General features: G+C 45.6%; 1 protein-coding gene across 1 annotated transcript in view; it reads right to left on the reverse strand.

Annotated features, from left to right (window-relative positions):
* wdfy3 (WD repeat and FYVE domain containing 3) overlaps positions 1 to 18,372 on the reverse strand; it is a 72,441-nt gene that overhangs the window by 46,158 nt on the left and 7,911 nt on the right. Inside the window, 12 exon segments of the mRNA XM_079270892.1 lie at positions 128 to 325; positions 1,166 to 1,437; positions 4,357 to 4,550; positions 6,186 to 6,296; positions 6,771 to 7,250; positions 9,883 to 10,049; positions 10,144 to 10,330; positions 10,444 to 10,636; positions 10,750 to 10,986; positions 15,059 to 15,168; positions 16,320 to 16,443; positions 18,154 to 18,364. Of these exon segments, the coding sequence (XP_079127018.1) occupies positions 128 to 325; positions 1,166 to 1,437; positions 4,357 to 4,550; positions 6,186 to 6,296; positions 6,771 to 7,250; positions 9,883 to 10,049; positions 10,144 to 10,330; positions 10,444 to 10,636; positions 10,750 to 10,986; positions 15,059 to 15,168; positions 16,320 to 16,443; positions 18,154 to 18,364 (2,484 nt within the window).

Raw genomic sequence — 18,372 nt, forward strand, 5'->3', positions numbered from 1 at the left:
ATTTTGGCATTCAGCTCTAGGACAACACTACTTTAGAGACCTGGTCATTTATTATCTGCAGAACAGAATCTCACACTTTGTGCGACATGAACTGGTTGAAATCCGGCGTGTGCTGTAACCCTCTGACCTGTCAAAGGAGTCGGTGGCCATCTTGTACAGGTAGATGAAGAGCTTGCTGCAGTGTTTGAGCGTGGGGCAGACGCTGTCCCCCGCGCAGCCTCCGGGGGCGGCCTCGTCCTCCAGCAGCCTCTGGAAAGGCTGCGCGTTGGAGGGGAAGACGCCCGTGGGACCGAGCTTCTTGGTGTCGGAGAAACAGCCCAGCAGCCTGGTGGCAGGGAGACAAAGTGCTTATCACGAGGACCCTTTGCTTTCAAAGATGAGGCGGTCACGTCACATGACGCTACAGAAAGCAGAGAACAACTAAAGTCAAAACTGTTTCAGCCATTTTGGAGGTTTTTCATACGTTATGGTGCCTCTATGCTGCATTAGTCTGGTAGTGAAGTGTTAATACATAAAGCCCAATCTGCACTGGACTTCAACAATTTACAAATATTATGACAAACAAATGTCCCCCTGGGGATGAATACGTATCCATCTATCTATTTTGGCGCAGTGGTCCACAAAACAAAATCTGAATAGAATTCAAATATTAATTCGATAAAAAGTTACATTTTTATGATTTCAAAATGTTGGTTTTGATGTTTGCTGTCCCATATTTTTTTAAATGCAACCAAAGGCCAAGATATGGTTGCCAATTTCTCAAAGTGTCTGCCAACAGGCAACCTGGCAACAGCTACTGCCGCGCCTTGAGCTTCGATGGAGAATATAACATTCATTCTGTTGCTTTGCATCCTTTGGACGTGCCGGAAGACGTTCTCTTTCAGACAACACGTCGTTGGGACAACTTTGAGTCCAACACCGTAGGATGATGGGATGTTAGGATGGCGTACATGGAGCCGTCTCTACGTCCAGACAGGCTCCATTCTTTTGGTAACTTCAAATTATGAGCGTCATTTTTGATCGGTTCTCTAGTTTGAATTTGCACCGCCTCTCATCTCATCAAGAACTCCTTTCAGTGCCGTTATATTCAACGATATCTTCCATTCTGAAATCAGAAAAGAGCTCCAACATAACAGTCGCCACGTTTAAAATCAGCCGTCTTTACCTCACGGCGTCGGCCAGCTTCTCGTACTGGATCTCCGTGCGGAAGAAGTGCGAGTTGGCGGGCTCGTAGCGCATGGCGGCGGTGAGCGTGCAGAACACGGTGTGCAGAAGCTCGAAGACCTGGTTCTGGTTGACGCGCTCCCAGCCGTGCCGCGGCGGCTGGCACAGCGAGCGCTCCATGGCCACCAGCAGGGACGTGAGGTAGACGAAGCCGCCCACCTTGCGGAACACCGTCCGGGTCCGGTGGCTCTCGCGCAGCACCGCTAGCAAAGCCTGGAAGAGGAAGTAGACCAGATTCATACAGTTCAACTTCTTTACTTCACAAACACAACGAGCTGTTTACAAAGACGTTGCATGTTCTGGGTCGATAGCATTTATCCTGAAGATGTCACACATCCTGTTTCACCTTCTCTGCATTGTCTCTTGCTTATTTTACATTTACTAAGTTATTTGGTTTTTGTCGCCACATTCAGTCACACCTCGGTTCATTCTTCTTCTGCATCGAGACATATTCATGAGCCCCTCTGGGAATTTCTTTGTCTCTCATCGCTGACTGGATGTTCTCTCTCCACGACATTATTCCAATTTTTATGATTCGCGTTTGCAAGTGAACCTAAACTGAAACATCAAACCGTAACCTAGATATGAGTTTTGGGGACCTAAATAGGAAGGACTTTTGACAGGCAGAGTTTTTAATTAGCGGCGCCTGGGATCGGAGCCGGGAGGAGCTTTGTGTGAAGTGCAGAGTCGGCACACGTCAGGGATCACCACCGCTGGGGGCGTTTTACTTTTTAGCTGTTTTAAATCCTGCGTCTGGAGGAATATCTTTCAAACTGCTCTTGTTCGAATGATGGGACAAAAACAGATTGTATGACTGGATAGTTATCATATCTCAACATGTACATAAGCACAGATAACCATCAGAAGAACATTGGTACAGTCCGAAAACCTCAGGAGGGAATTCACAAGAGGAGTGTGACAAATACGACAAAGAAGGAACCGTGTAATCCTTCAATTGAATGACTGTCGTCATATTTAATGACATCATCACCCGAATAAAGTGAGGGGACAATCTGATTGTGTTGCTGTGGCTGTATAGATGCAGGCTTATTTATGGTAAACAGTTTTAATGAGGACTATTTCTTCAGGAATCTGTCAACAGAAAGGTCTGTGGCATTATGGGAGCTGTGTTGCTGATGAATTTTAAGTGTGAATAAAATCATCCTTGACCTCCTCTGTGTTGAAGTGGCAACATAAAGCTCAGAGATGAATAAAACCAGACTAACAGCACACCTACACACCACGAGGACTTAATGAGAACATTTGTTTTGTAATTTGGTGAACACAAACTTCAGGATGTCACTTTAATGTGCTACAAGTACAGGAAGTAGAAGTACTAGGTGTGTGGGCCAACGTGGGTAAAGTCAGTAATACTAGTGTCAAGACTGTTTGTCCTACAAATCCTACAAAAATATTCGTATTGTTGCTGCATTTTTTTAACCATTGTGATGATCTTTCAGGTATTTGACTGGAAACAGATACCCGTCGGTCAACAACAAAAATGAACAGAGCTCCTTGTTAGCAGAGTGGTTACATGACATATAACTGCAAGGTCCAGGGTTCAAGTCCACCTTGGGACATCGGTTGCATGTCATAAATCTCTCTCTCCGCCATTAAATCATTATTTTTTTAAAGCTTGAAACTTATAAAGCTCGGAACTGGACCCTGAGTTGGGATTATTTTTGCAAACTACCATTTCTAGGGTCGATAATGAACTTCAATGCACAAGATTTATCACCAATCGTCCATAAAATGATCCATATGGTGATTATATTGACATCACCATATGAATTTATAACTCTATTATCTGGATTTCTTTCCCTTTTGCCCACTTCTACATTGGAATTGTTCATTAAACCGACTCTATTCAGATATAATGACGCATCCCAGTGGAGGAAGAAGGAATAAAGGAGAAGTAAAACCAGTGAGATGCTGCACAGCTGAGCCAGCTGTTTCTTGCAGCATTCAAATCCTGCCTGACTCAGCGTTTCTTGTTGTTTTAAACCAATCACAGGATGTTGAATACATCCTCTTCCTGTCGTCTCAGCTGGGAGATTACCAGCAGGCTATGTGCTGGTAAAGTGTAGGTTTTGGGTGCTTTACCAGCCGTACGGAGGCCTCTGGGATTAGACTCCACCCATGAGGGTCTGACAGAGATTACAGGGTTAGATGTACACTTTTACAGGCGAATCAGCTTAGCTTCAACATCTGTTTGTGTGTCTGCAGTGTGCTGCTGTCGACGGTACATAAACCCGATGACGAGCGAGGAAAAAATGATTTTTATTCAAAGTGGATTTGATTTAAGTTCTTTGCAGCCTTTTTTTTTTGAGGCTGGTAATTGAAATCTTTGATTGGTGACATTGGGGAGCAAAGTGCTGACGGGTTAATCCTGCCGAAGCCTTCAGAAGGCGTGAGAATCACATCGTCTGGAGGAGTGGAATTTAAAAATGCAATTATGCTCCAGAAAATGAGCCGCCACCGTCTAACCCTGTGTGTGTGTATATATGCTTTTATGTGCACCTTACACTTAGCACCCAAGGTTTGAAGCAATTACTGAATGCAGGGCTTCAAATGCATATTGATTCTTAAACTCATATACTTTTCCTCTCCTCACTGTGTTGTTCTCACTGAGGCTGAAGGATTTGTTGGTTTCTTTTTGAACTCCTTCGCTACAAATCCTCGTATTTGAGTTGACAAATTCTTTAAAATCATACACTAAGCTACTCTCTCCAACTCTCACTTTGTTGTGTTACAGCAACAAGTCACATGACACAATAACAAACATTAAGCAAAAGATAAAGAGGGACGTTATGAGTCCATAATACTTATATTACACTTAATAATAATAATCTGAGCCTGTTTGTGGCAGAAACAGGGACTTTTAGTGGCCGTACATTGAGAGTTAGGAGTTGCCGTGAGCTATCATTTAGTGGCGGCCAGTTGCAGCGTCCCACCTCAATACTGGACCAATTAAAAAAACCTGTGCAAAGAGGGTCCAGGTAAAAACAGAGCCAAAGTTCCTCTTTAACGAATCAGTAAAAGGACATACATTCGACTGAATGATTGAGAGTGTGTGTGTGCGTGCGTGTGTGTGTGTGTGTGTGTGTGTGTGTGTGCGTGCGGCGCCGTTACCCGCAGTATGTCGGTCTTCAGCTGCAGCTCACTGGACGGTGCAGAGTGCATGAGGCCCAGCAGCGTCCCCATGTCGTCGTCTCCGCTGGGCGACAGGACGAGCTGCTGGATGATGAGCAGGGCGTGTTCCCGACACTGACGGTACTTCACGATGTTGTGAACGCAGCGGGCGCCGCCGAACTCCCTGAACAGAGCTGGGAGACGGAGACGGAAAGGAAAAAGGGGGTCAGAAGTTGAAATGTTTTTAACTGGACACCAGCACAGGTTATAATGAACGATCTGGACATTCAGTACGCTCCAAACACTCTAATAGTTCCTCCACAACACAACTAAACACACCGCATACACGGTGCACTGCACCCTCGTCGGATTATTTCAAGTTCAGCCGCAAGCAGCGTATTTATCTTGGGCTGAAACTCACCGTTAGATTAATCCGTCAACTATCTTTTACAATGAATGGATTCAATGTGTGAGAACAGCTGATCATAAATGTCCTAGAGCCTAAATGGATGTCTTCAAATCACTTGTTTGTCCAACCAACAGTCCAAAAACACAAAGATATTTAATTTACAGTCATATGAAGCAAATCCTCGCGTCGGAAGTTGGAATCGATATGAACAATTTAATGTTTGGACCAATAGTGGAGAACTTTATCATCCTCCTGTACTTTCTAATGGGGAACTGAAGCCATTATCTGAAGCTCTCTTCATGGGCACCAGACCCCATTGACACAAACAATCAGATTAACTGCCAGCGATATTGATGATCACGTGGATGTTGTAACGGCAGTTGACGATGTTATAACGATTAATGGTTCTTGCGATGTTGTCGATCTCAAGAACCTAAATCCAACAGTTCAATCTGCTCCCTGATCAGCTGATGTCATTCTGTCTCTGCACCTTTAAAACCTGCATTCTTGTCATTTGAGTGACGCACTGAGCTTCCTCGCACTAATCGCCTCTCTAGAGACGAGCGCCCGCTGAGAGCGTCGCGCACAGAGCGTAATGTAGTCCTCGCGTCACAGAGGAGAGCACACATCATCCCGGGACCTAGCACAGAATCATCATCGAGGCCAAAGAGAGCTCTGAGCCGTCTGTTGGTTTGTCTTTGTGACTCATCGCATTTCTACAACACACACACACACACATGGAGGGTCAATGAGAGGCTGAGTGATGAGGGAGGGGAGAGGAGCAGGTTTAAGGAAACGTAATAAGAGACTTTATTGATCCCTGGAGTCAGAGGCCAGTGCTCAGCGGGCCTGGAGACGGCGGGGATACTGCTAAAGGCCACTTCAGAGAGGTGGACACAGACGGACACAAATGGGCGATTGGACAATTTTTTTGGCATTTTATACTTTTGCGTCATTAGCATTCAAGAGCAAACTTGAGGCGGATAATTAAAGCCAAAAAAGTGTGTCGCCAGTAGCTCTGAAAGCCACCGGTAGTGCGTGGTTCTTCACTTCATGCCGTGAACTGTGGGATTTCAGCTCACTGTGGTTCCTCTGCTGTGGAGAAATATTTACACCATCCAACCTGACAGAGCCACAAAGATGAGGGAGACCTTTTAAAGTGAGGTTTCCTTCCTAAGCTTTTCTTTCTTGTTGGTACTATTCATTGAATTAATAAAGTTCTCACATAATGAGAGAAAAGGGTACCTGGAAGTTAATTATTGAGGGACATTAAGGCCCGCCGTGTCTCCTAACCCGCATTAATCTAGAAAGAGTATCATTACTGTCATCACATAATTAAAACAATATCCTCCGCCTGGATTTAATATGCAATTTAAGATTCCCCCCACCACCACCATCGATCATGTGTGTGTGTGTGTACCTGCGTTGGTGTTGGTGGTGTTGGAGCCCTGCAGCAGCACAGTCAGCGTCTCCATCACCAGCCAGGCCAACTGCTTCTGCTCCTCTGCTACGCTGTTGTTTTTACAGTCGGCTGGAGAGAAGAGAGGTTCAGGAGCGTGAGAGGACATCATCATGACTGCATTAGATCACACGAAGACGAAGAAAGGGAGATTTTTAGACATCATTTTTGGTTTAATCTCTTCAGATTAGTGTGTTTCAGGTCAATGCCTGTAGATTGTTGTTTTTTTTAACGGCGTATTCATTTTGTCTTTTCTCGTGGTCTCAGTCTTTACTGGATGTTGTTGATTTGACTGACGATATAAGACTGATTTGTGTATTTGTCCTTTGCACAACCAACTATTAATAAAAATAAAAATAATTCCAACCCGAGTGAATAATGATCTTTAAAGAGCCTTAAACACCTTTAAATGAAAATGCAAAGAACTGTGTAAAGAAATGGGAAACTGTCATATAACCATCACGCTTCAGTGAAACGAAAAGAAGAACACCTTTAACAAAGCCTTCAGTGGTGCAGCCCTGTAACAGTCCCCTGAAACCCCCTCACCTTGGTCATTGTTGTGTGGTTGCTGCTGCGTGGCCGGGTCCTTGAGCAAGGCGGCGTACTTGTGCAGAAGGTTGACCAGCACCTCCAGCAGGCCGACCTCCCGCAGCACGTCGCTGAACACGGCGTCGTGCCTGGAGAGCTTCAGCAGCGTCCGGACGGCCGTGATGCTGCAGGCGTGCGACGTGCTGGACTTGAGCAGCACGCTGACGCTGAACAGCTCTTTGCACGGCACGTAGTTCAGGCTGAACACGACGAACTCCAGCAGCTCAAAGTACTTGGTCTGGGCCTCGGGGAGCTTGGCCACGCGCTCGGCGAACTGCGACAGGGTGTGCTGCGACTCCAGGACGAAGTAGTTGGCCGGCTCGGCGGAGTAGATGTTTCCGATGGCGTCCAGCAGCATGGAGGCCAGGCGGCTGGTTTTAGTGCGCAGGAAGGCGTTCTGAAGCACCGAGAAGGCCTGGATGTTACGCACCGTGTGGCCTGGAAGAGAAGAGGCAAAGGTACTTGGGATTATTACAAAACGAATATGTTTTTGCAACCAGTGAACAGAAGCGAGCATTTTTCGACTGTGGAGGAGGCAATCACAGTAAGCCCCGCCCTAAAGCATCCCCTGCTTTATGGTCTGTGTGACTCTAAATGGACCATAATGTACTAAATGAACATCATGCTGTATTGAAGAAGACTTGAAACTAGAGATTGAGACCATAAACTCATGTTTACAATGTTTACTGAGGTAATAAATCAAGAGAGAAGTAGAGTCATTTTCTCATAGACTTCTATACAACCAGAGGAGTCGCCCCCTGCTGGTCATTAGAGAGAATGCAGCTTTAACACATGAAGCTTTGACTTCACTTTTCATAACCGGACATTGCCGCCTGATAATCACACTTCAGATTTTTCTGAATGACTCTAAATACTAAAATAGAGTTTATAAATAAAAGACTTCTGTCCTGATCCTGAAATCTGATATTTTAAACATCTGAGTTTATCCGAGGTTATCACTCCACAAGACTGGTCGAACTTGCAGTAGAAGCCTTCAACACTAGCCTTTATCTTTTTCATACATTATTGTTCTTTAATGGGAAAAGTATGCAGTTTGCTTTGTCAACTTGATTTTTGAGTAATGAAACATTTTGGGAGAAAAACCGTATTTCATGTAAAAAATTCCCTTCAGCTCTGTAAAATAAAAGTTTTGTGAAAAAACTGCAGAGAATCACACAAAATGTTTCAGGTGGTCGTGTGAACTTAACTAAGGATGGAAAGAGAGAAAGTTATCTGTGACCGACACGCACAATCTGACCTCCATCTTGGGGGTTGAATATCGAACACATACCACAAACCATGACTCACACACACACAAAGTGACGCTGACATGCGTCACCACGCACGCACGCACACACACACACACACACACACACACACACGTTAAGTGAATGTGGCTGGCTAATTAGGCAAGTAAGCGGACCCTCGCACCATGATGGCTTCTGGTAATGACTTTCCACATAGCTGGAGCTGTCATTAGGGGGGTAAACATGTGTGTGTGTGTGTGTGTGTGTGTGTGTGTGTGTGTGTGTGTGTGGTACAACAGGCAGCAGAGCTTGGCTGTGTGAGGTGTTCTGTGACTGTGTGTGTTGTCATGAGGGAGCTGAGGTGACGGGCGTCTTGAAGTGTTCAAATCTGACACAAGGAAACATTTCGTCATGTGCGTTTCCCCAAAACAGACTGATGAGTCAGAAAGTCAGAATTCATCCAAACCAGACCAAAGAACATTTGTTGGCTTGAATTAGATACGCAGCCTAATAAATGAAGGAGTGAAAGTGAAGAGAAGCATTTCATCTTCTGTTTTATTTCATGTCACATTGTATTTTTCCCCCACTGCCTCCGATTACCATATTACAGTGTATTAAAGGCACTCATTAACATAATAATAACGGCATTAAGGCTGCAACTCAGGATTATTTTCTCTGTCAGTTAATCGTTCATGTTTATGCCTAAAGGGATTATAGTTCATTGTAATTCTATAAGAAACATTTCCCAAATAAAACTCCACAAAGCAGCGTCAATACTCACAATACACAAAAAAGATTCAAGTTTCAAAAGTGATCCCTCAAATACGAATAGCTCATAATAATCATAACGTCCTACAATGCACTGAAGTTTCAATTGTTTATTTATACAACAAGATATCAAGATGTTGTTACTGAAGGGGCCAGAATAAAATAAACCCTTTTACAGACAATGTATGTCTATTGGTATTGAATTTAACATGCGTTCTGCTTCAATGTAATGTTTCTTCATATTTTTAGATGTTATTTTTGTCATTTATTTAGTTTTATGTATTGACGAACTTTATATAAATAAATAAAAACAAAAAAAAGAGTGAAGGTCTAGAGGGCGACGGGTTCTCTGGAGTAAACGTTTGGCTCCAGATGATCCTCTGAACCACTAAAGCCTCTCTGGACTCCAAAGAGCCCATTTGTATGCAGGAGGCTTCGGGCGTTCGTCTCCGGCAGTGTGACAGGCGGCAGAGTTGCCATGGCGTCTGTCAACAGGTTAAGCCCACTGGAATCAGCCAAGCATCAAAGTCATTTCATGGATTCAGGTCTGTGGGGGCGATACGGAGGCTGAGGTACACATGAAGACTTTTTCCTCCAAGTAATTCCTCTCGCTTTAAAGCTTCGGGGCGAGAAAAAACCCTGGTTGGTGGGATTGTTTTGGATTTAAGAGGTGCGCCAGTAATCAGAAAATCTCTGGGTTGTGAGAACATCTTTAGTTGCTTTGACAAATACTGTCAACATGTCCCTCAGTCCTTCAGATGATGACAATAAACGCAGGATTTAAGAAGTGAGAGGCGCTGGTTTATGATCTGACACCTCATCCTTTTCATTTACCCTTTTCTGATTTATCTAGAGGTGGTTTCAAACAATGTCAACCAACAGAATTTATCATTAACCTCTTCCACCCCCGGAGATAAGATGTCAAGTCTGCTTCAGTACTGGCCAATCAAAAGGCCATGACGAGTGCATCAACATCTCTTTAACTCTAAACTCTGCTGCAAAGGTCATGAAGGCAGCTGATGGATTACAGGATTAACTAGCCACCATGAACGCACCTTTCCCAGAAGGCAGCGGGAGAACAAAGCCGGGCAGCAGGAAGGGGGCTCCGGTGGTCAGGCCGGCGGGCTTCAGCTCCGTCACCCCGTATGTGGTCAGACAGGCGACCAGGTTGACCAGGTCCTTCAGGGCGTCTTTCGATTCGTCCTCCTTGGCTTGTTCCAGTCTGGACACAAGACAGAGAAGCTCACGTGAACGATCGGAAAACACGGCTCCCGTGTCGGACACGTTGGCCGTGGGAATGGAGCTCCGAGTCGTACCTGAGCATGAGGTCGCACAGGAAGGCGTAGCCCTGGCACATTCGGAAGTCGTCCAGCAGGGTCTGCGACACGTCGCTGGAGTCCTTGAGGAAGCAGGAGAGGCCGGCGAACATCTCCACGATCTCCAGCGGCGACAGGTCGTCCGACTGCTGCATGTTCTGAACACACGTGCCCAGACATTCCTTCTCTGGAGACGGAGCGGGACGAGGGAAAACAAAGTTTACAAAGTTTCATCTTAAGTCTCTAACTACACTCCATTTCCTGATTTTGGGCTGGTAATGACTGAACATTGGTGTTTACCGTGGATGTATTTGACCACGTTGACGCTGAGGCCGTGTCGGGAGATGGTGGTCAGCACCTCCCCCGCGCTCCTCCTCCAGGGCAGGTTGTGGGGGGGGCACCAGGAGGTGATGGCACTGAACAGCAGCTGGAGGTCGTCCTTCTGGGCCAGCTCCTCCGCCGGAGACACAAAGGTGCAGAGCTTCACCAGGATCTGAAGGAGTGGAAATGAATTATTCTTCCTCGTTACACATACAGTGACTCGGTAGCTGTGGCAGAATAGAACATTTTGTCTCTGTGGATCTTGTGTCGTCGTTGTCTTTCTACCTGGACGAAGACTTTCTGGAGCAGCACCCTGCGGTCGGCCAGGGGCAGCTCCTGCTGGGTGTGGCCCTGAACCGCCGTCTTCTCCTGGCCGGGCGGTGGCGGCGGCGGAGGCGGCGGTAACGGCTGCTGGGTGGGGCCTGCTGGGGCCTCGGCCATGTGAGGCAGGTCGAAGAACAGGTACAGGCATTTGACCAGCGTGGAGGGCACAGACATGGTCGTCATGCAGTCCACCGTTTTCTGGAGGGGGGGGGGGACAAAACACATGGTAAATTATAGATATTATACTTTATTATAAATAAGCATTCCTTTTCATAGAAGAGCTCATTTTTAAACTATGCAGTATGCAAAGCGCATGCATCACGATTTAAATGGAAATTATATTAAATCATTTTCCAGCCAGAACATCTACTGAAGATGCGTCAGTTCAAGTTTGGTAAATGGGTATTTTTGTTGTGTTGTGATTCATGGTCGTGTTTCTGTGAGGATAAAAACGACAGGAGTAGCTGTGAGGGCTTTACGTGTGTGTGTGTGTGTGTGTGTGTGTGTGTGTGTGTGTGTGTGTGTGTGTGTGTGTGTGTGCCTTTCGTCACGGCGAGGAAAGGAAAACTGACTGGAGAAAGAGATGGGGTTTGTGCTCACTGAGGCGAATAATTCAGATAATCAAACGCTGCCTCCTACACACACACAGCTAAGAAGCTCACACTGACAAATTACCTTGTTTCTTCTTTCACTTCCACCCAGGAGCTCTCGTATATGACAATAACCCCACGCACACACGAACACACACACACACACACGCACACACACACACACACACACACACACACACACACACACACACACACACACACACACACACACACACACACACACACACACACACACACACACACACACACACACACACACACACACACACACACACACACACACACACACACACACACACACACACACACACCCTGCTGCAGCTTTAAGGTCAAGGTTACTGTGAGCAATCAGTCAGATAGAAAAACCAGAGAGGCAGAGACATTTTACTGTGTGCGTGTGTGTGTGTGTGTGTGTGTGTGTGTGTGTGTGTGTGAGAGTGTGTGTGTGTGTGTGTGTGAGAGAGATAGAGAAGGAATGAGATAAAGAAAGAGGAAGCGTCACAGTGAGAAGGCAGAGCGTGAAGGGCATCCAGTAAAAGAAGAAGACAGCATGTAGAGGTAGAGAGACTCCGCTACGAACAAATATATTGCAGTTTTATTAGCAGGAGGGGAGAGCGAGAGCGAGAGCGAGAGAGCGAGAGCGAGAGAGAGAGAGAGAGAGAGAGAGAGGGGGGGGGGGGCGGGGGGGGGGGCGTCAGGTTTACGGGAGGCCAGCTGTCAGGAGAGTTTCCCAGTAACAGAAAAATGCTGCTTAATACCGGCTGCGGTTTATTTACTCAATCCGAGGCTCATGTAGGCCACAAAGAAAAGAAGAAAATACAGAAGCGCCCCTCATTCATTTAAATGAGGCCACTGCGTTGGCACAGTCAACCCAAAATGTGCACATTTCTGTGAGAATTATTCGTATTGTGAACGGCCTAAGATGTCCCCCCGGAAAATGTCCCCAGAACTTAATTTAGGACCTGGTCCCTGCTGTCATAACGCATCGGGCTCCTCTAAAGGTTCCTCGTCCCGGGGGAGAATTCATGTGGTCTAGAAGGAGCTTTAGAAGTTAGTTTTCATGACATGTGACCTTCTGGGTAACGTAGAGCAGAAACACGAGAATAATTGGGTTCAGCATTAATGAAGGATGGAGATCAAAAACCAGAGTGGACACAAATGAGAAACAAAAGGTTTTCATATCTTATATCAACTGTGATATTTATGGCAGCAGCCGCCCAGATGGCACAAAACACTGAGTTAAAAAATGATGATAATGAGTTGTGTATATATGTGTATGTTATGTTTGTTTTGAATGAGTGGAATGTCAGAGTTGAAATAAAAGCTGTTGGTGCCTCATTTCATTAATACCATCAAGGTTGCTTAATAATAAAGGCGTTTAAAACTCAGGAGCTCCAGTAAACACTGTAAACAGGTAAAGATGTTCAAATAAAAACATGAACTACAATAGAGTCAATCTGGCTTCACTTAGAAGAGACAGGATCCTTCAACCAGCTGAAACGTTAGAGGCTGACTGCTGTAAAGCTGAAGCAGCCTCCAACAGGAAATAAGAAAGTTCATTTCAGTGACATGCGAGTGGTTTAAATCCTGAGGTGTGAGCTGTGGGCACCAGTGAGACCACTTCAGACAGAAAGAGGAAAAACTAACCGTGGTTATATTTTCTGAGGTTTCTGCTTCCTGCATGTGTAACAGTCCGATCGTGTGTATTTTCTAAATTGCTGCGTACACAGAAAGTACTTCAATGTCCCTCCTTTAGGCATTTATCCTTCAAACTGTCTGCATTAATATTGCAGAGAACACTGTTCTGACAACTATGAATTAATATAGCTTTCTCTCAAGCTCCCAAATTATTTTCCCCCCCACAAATGTTTGTTTTGACAGAAATAGGAGCAGCAGAGTGGATTTATGTGGTTTTAAAACATGTCTGCAGACGGAGAGAGGAAGTGTCGGACTCTGCAACAACATTTCTGGAGTGCAGCGGAGCAGGAGAAGCATTCAGCCGGCCAGCTGACAGCAACGCTCAGCCTCAAGACCTCCGGAGGAATCCAGGCCGGAAAGTTCAAAGGAGCACAGGCACGGAGGAAAACACTAGACCTGGACGTCTAACCTTTAAACCAGGAGCCCAACAAGCTGCCACGGTTAGACTCTCAGTCATGTGGAGTCGAGCTGCATGGTGACCAGATGCTCAACAAACAAATCAAAATCTCATTGCATGCAATTTTGAAAATCTGACAATGATTCGATAAATGTGGCATAGAGAAGCAGCAGTAAAATGAACCATAAGAAAGAACTATGAGAAGCATCAATTCCTTCATTCTAGAGATGTTTGGATATCATTGGTGGTGTAAAGGACCGTAACTGATCCGTGATCTGTGGAGAGTTATCTTTGCTTTTTTTCTGTTTATCTGATCTGTGAGTTCTGCGATCAGTTGCACCCCTAAATACCAGGTGTCATCCTAATACCTGAACTTGAGTATCAGCCAACACCGAGTACCAATCCGATACCAGTGCGCTAAAAACTAAAACGTTCACGTTTCCCTCTAATATCTATTTTGTATTGCAGTGAAAATATCTCAAAAAGATTTCATGGTAGCATTATAATTCACCTTTTCCCAATGCTAATTGTTACTTCACGAAGCTTGAACGCATCATATATGCAACTTAATGCAACCGCCGTATGTTAGCTGTAAACTCTGTTTTCGAGCCAAGTAGGGCCCCCAGCTAACAGCTACCAGCTAACAGCTACCAGCTACCAGCTAACAGCTACCAGTTACCAGCTACCAGTTACCAGCTACCAGCTAACAGCTCCCAGCTAACAGCTACCAGCTAACAGCTACCAGTTACCAGCTAACAGCTACCAGCTACCAGCTAACAGCTACCAGCTACCAGCTAACAGCTCCCAGCTAACTGCTACCAGCTACCAGCTACCAGCTACCAGCTAACAGCTAACAGCTAACAGCTAACAGCTAACAGCTACCAGCTACCAGCTAACAGCTACCAGCTAACAGCTAACAGCTACCAGCTACCAGCTACCAGCTAACAGCTAACAGCTACCGTTAACGAGCTCTCCTCCTGCCGGTTTCAACACAGATTTGTTCATAATGCAGCATTATCAGAAGAAAAAATAAGTTGCATGAGAGTGTTTTACCACAGGTGTGAAGTACTCGTTTGCACATGTGCAGTACCGATTGGGCAGGGTGTACGAGTCGGGTAGCGAGTGACACGTGTTGTTATTGTTCTTGTGTAAATATCTGATTGGTGCATAGGCTTGTGTAGCCTGATTTAGCATTCAAGGCCTATCTACTGCATCTCTAGTCCTGGCATCAGAATCGGAACACATCTATTGTCTTCATTCGGCGCAGTAAAGCAGACTGTGTTTGGGGAGAATGAGCTGGGGTCAGGTGGGAATTCGTACTGTTTCCCGGTTCCTACAGGGGCTGATGCTATTTTCTGCTGGGAGATCAAAGACAGGAGATGCAAATGAGTCAAAAGAGAGGCAGAATGCTGAGACGAGTCGTTTCCTCTGATTTTATCTACACTCGCATGCATGAGGGCAATCCTTACCAACACAAAAAAACAAAACTCAATGACATCAATCGCACAGAAACACAGCAGCATGTCAAAAAGAACACGGAACAGTGTGGCGTTGCTCTACCAACCTGTCCGGAGGAGGCCAGCAGGTTGATGGTGGTCAGAAGCATCCAGCCACGACTCGCCTCCTCACTCTGGTTCACCTCCAGGAACTGGACTATGGCTCGACTGGCTGCCTCTGGAAAGGCAAACACATGAAGATGCCGTTAACTAGATGGAAAGTGACAGCTCATTGTGGCGGGCAGATGGGCTGCTGGAACAATGATCAGTTATGCAACGAATAAATCATCTTGGCGAGAAGTGACATGTGTTGTAATTTGATGTGTGATTTTCCAGATTATATAATATCTGAATATCGGAAGTTGAAGCTAAAGTGTAAAACGACCCGATCTTTAACACATCCCTGCTCACAAGTCCTAGTCCCCATCTCTGCTCTGGCGAGCAGGACAATTGAGATTTTGGACATGTATTTCTTGTCATCATTGTGCGTCATCACTGACTGTGGCTTTCAGAGCAAAGAAAACACAGTTACTCCCTTGCAGTGGATGATTCTGTCAGCTTCCAAAACCTCCCTACAGGATGAGCTACAGTCGAGTTGCAGCAATTCAAAATCACTTGTTCTTGATGATGACAGAGCACCGCAACGTCAGTCCAGAGCCTGAGTCAACTACTGCTCTACAGAGGCCTGCTGACCAGCTGGAGGAGTGCGTGTTCAGACCGTGGTGTTTGGGGGGAAAAAAATCTGAGCCGCTCTCTCTCTGCTTGAAAACAACACATCACATGTTCAGACAGACTAGAGAGCGAGAGCGAGAGAGCGAGAGCGCGAGAGAGCGAGAGCGCGAGAGAGCGAGAGAGGAGGAGGAAATCTGAGTCTACTTCAGGTCTTTCCTGTGAGGAAGTCACAGTCAGAGCTGCTGCTGTCAAAGCTTTGAGGAGACGTGAAGAGTGAAGTCAGATTAAACTCACAGCTTATTACTAACGTAGAAGTGGATGCGTATGTCAGCTGCGTGTCTGAACACTGTCCTGATTGGAGGATGAATGCCTGTCTATCCTTTTGAGCACCAAATAGAAAGTCTCTTGGTAAATTTATTGTCTGCAGCTTTACAGCAAACTATAATAAAAATCGAAGCATCATGATTTTAACTATAAAACCATCAGCATTGATAATGGAAGAGGTGAAGGGGAAGAAATCTCATCCAGGTCTTTATCAGCAAAGCCAAAGGGCGAGAAGCACGGCGGTTATGGGAAATAACCACAACTGATGCCAAAGGGATGATAAATGGAGGCTTCCACCTTTAGCGTTATAAATCGGTGTGTCGGAGGGCTCACCTGTGGATTTGTTGGAGGCTCTTCGTCTGATCTCGGTCACCATGAGCCGGGACACCTGGGTGGTGAACTGCAGCAGGTCGGAGAACTTCTCCGTCATGGTGCTGGGAGGAGCGTTCCCAAACACCTGAAGCAGAAAAGATCAGCTATGATTACATGAGAAAGCAGCGGAGCCCACACTCTCACTAACTGCATGCATGTTAACAAATCTCTCAAAAAAACGAACTAACCTACTCTGCTAATGTTAGCTCCACATGTTTTTACGTAGAAACGTAACATTATTACACAACTTTTAACTATGACCAGCTCCACATCCACTAAAAGAGCCTGACAATTGAAGATCTGACATAATATCATGAGTATTGATTCTACGCTATGATTGGCACAGTCTGTGTTCCAGGGGCGGGACTTAGCAAAGGGACAAATGACAGCTGTGATCACATGAAGCATTGGACACGCAGGAATCGTCAGAGTGGACTTACGCTGGTTGACATCTCGCTGTGGTTTTTTTCTGTCCTAAATTCACAGCCACAGAGCTCACTGCAGCCCGAGCCTTCAGATGAAACTACACGACGACTCATCACGCATTTATTTACCCGGCAAATGTGAATCCTGACATGAATCACAGCCGGCAGTGAGTGAGTCACAGCCAGTGCCGGGTAATTAGCCGACAAGTCAAGAGACCCTCGGTGTAAGGCCCAGTGAGACGAGAACACTCGGCAGGGAAACAAAGAGGCTCACTCCTCTATCAGAGGGATGTGAAGATGGACTATAGATATAAATATCACTTCACCGAGTCCTGCTTTCACTGCTCTGTTGGATAAACACGTGCAGACTTTTTAATCTACGCCCATTCCTATTTAAAACATGACTTCTAATTCTAAGTATCTCTGCATCAAATTCGAGGATTTGCTGATTTTCTCTGTTTTATGTCGTTTTATATTTCATCCTTCAGGTTTTCGGCTGTTGGTGGAACAGAACAAGCTGTCTGAAGACGTCACTTTGAGCTCTTACGGTCTTCATATTTTATGAACAATGAATCAGAACAAATCATCATGACAATAACCATTACTTGCAGCACTGATTATCAAGATTTTACTGTGAATAAGTGACTTATTCAGTATTGTTCATCTGGTGTTTCATTGGTTTCTATTATTTTCTACGGATGTTGAACTTGCCAAGACATTGGAATTACTCAGCTAACTTTATGTTAATATAACTGATCAACTATTGAAGTTATTTTAATATGCAGCCTCAAGTATAAAGATGTTGTGAGTTTAAAGAGTGATAAAGGCCTCTGATCAAAACCTGGTCCCTGTTAAACGTGGTGTTACAGTGTGTGGGAGTTCCCTACCTCTGCATGACTACACCTGTCTATCAGGTGAGCATTAGACAATATCACCTTTGTCACATGCTTTTGAGTTCAGGTAGCTCAGTGTCCCCGTGTCCCATTGTTGTGGCCTTACAGGGAGCACAGACAACAGCTTCAGCTCCAACAGAACGGTCTGTCTGACAGCAAGGTAAAGCGGGGAAAATATTCTAAATATAGGGTCCATTTAAACCGATATTGTTATTTTTAGGCGTCTAAAATACATCAACAGCGGTACATTAGTTTGCTCCTGTGATGTTCTCCTGTCTGTTCCTCCAAACTCCATCTACTGTAGTAATACTCTGACTATGGAGAAGTACCTCATACAACCACACTTCTCTTTAAACCATAAAGTCAACACCTCTACAAGTCAACAGGCTCATTTCCACCAGATTCAGCTGCAGGCTTTGGAAGCTGAATCTAGAAAAGTGTGCATGTAAATGATCTTAAAGGTGTTTTTGGACTCACCCTGTTGAACACGGGGAGCATCATGTAGAGCTTCTCCTCCTGCTCCTTCTGGGTCATGTGGCGAGGAGGGTGGCACAGCTCGGAGAAGAGGCGTCGCAGGTGCATGAGGCCCAGCGCGTTGTCCTGGGGGCTGCACTCCTCCTGCCTCGGCCGGCCCATGATCCTCTTCACCATGTTCATCTTGAGCGGCTTCGTCAGGGCAAAGGCAGCCCTGCAGAC

Source organism: Melanostigma gelatinosum, assembly GCF_949748355.1.
Source record: "Melanostigma gelatinosum genome assembly, chromosome: 6".
NCBI classification, from domain to species: Eukaryota; Metazoa; Chordata; class Actinopteri; order Perciformes; family Zoarcidae; genus Melanostigma; species Melanostigma gelatinosum.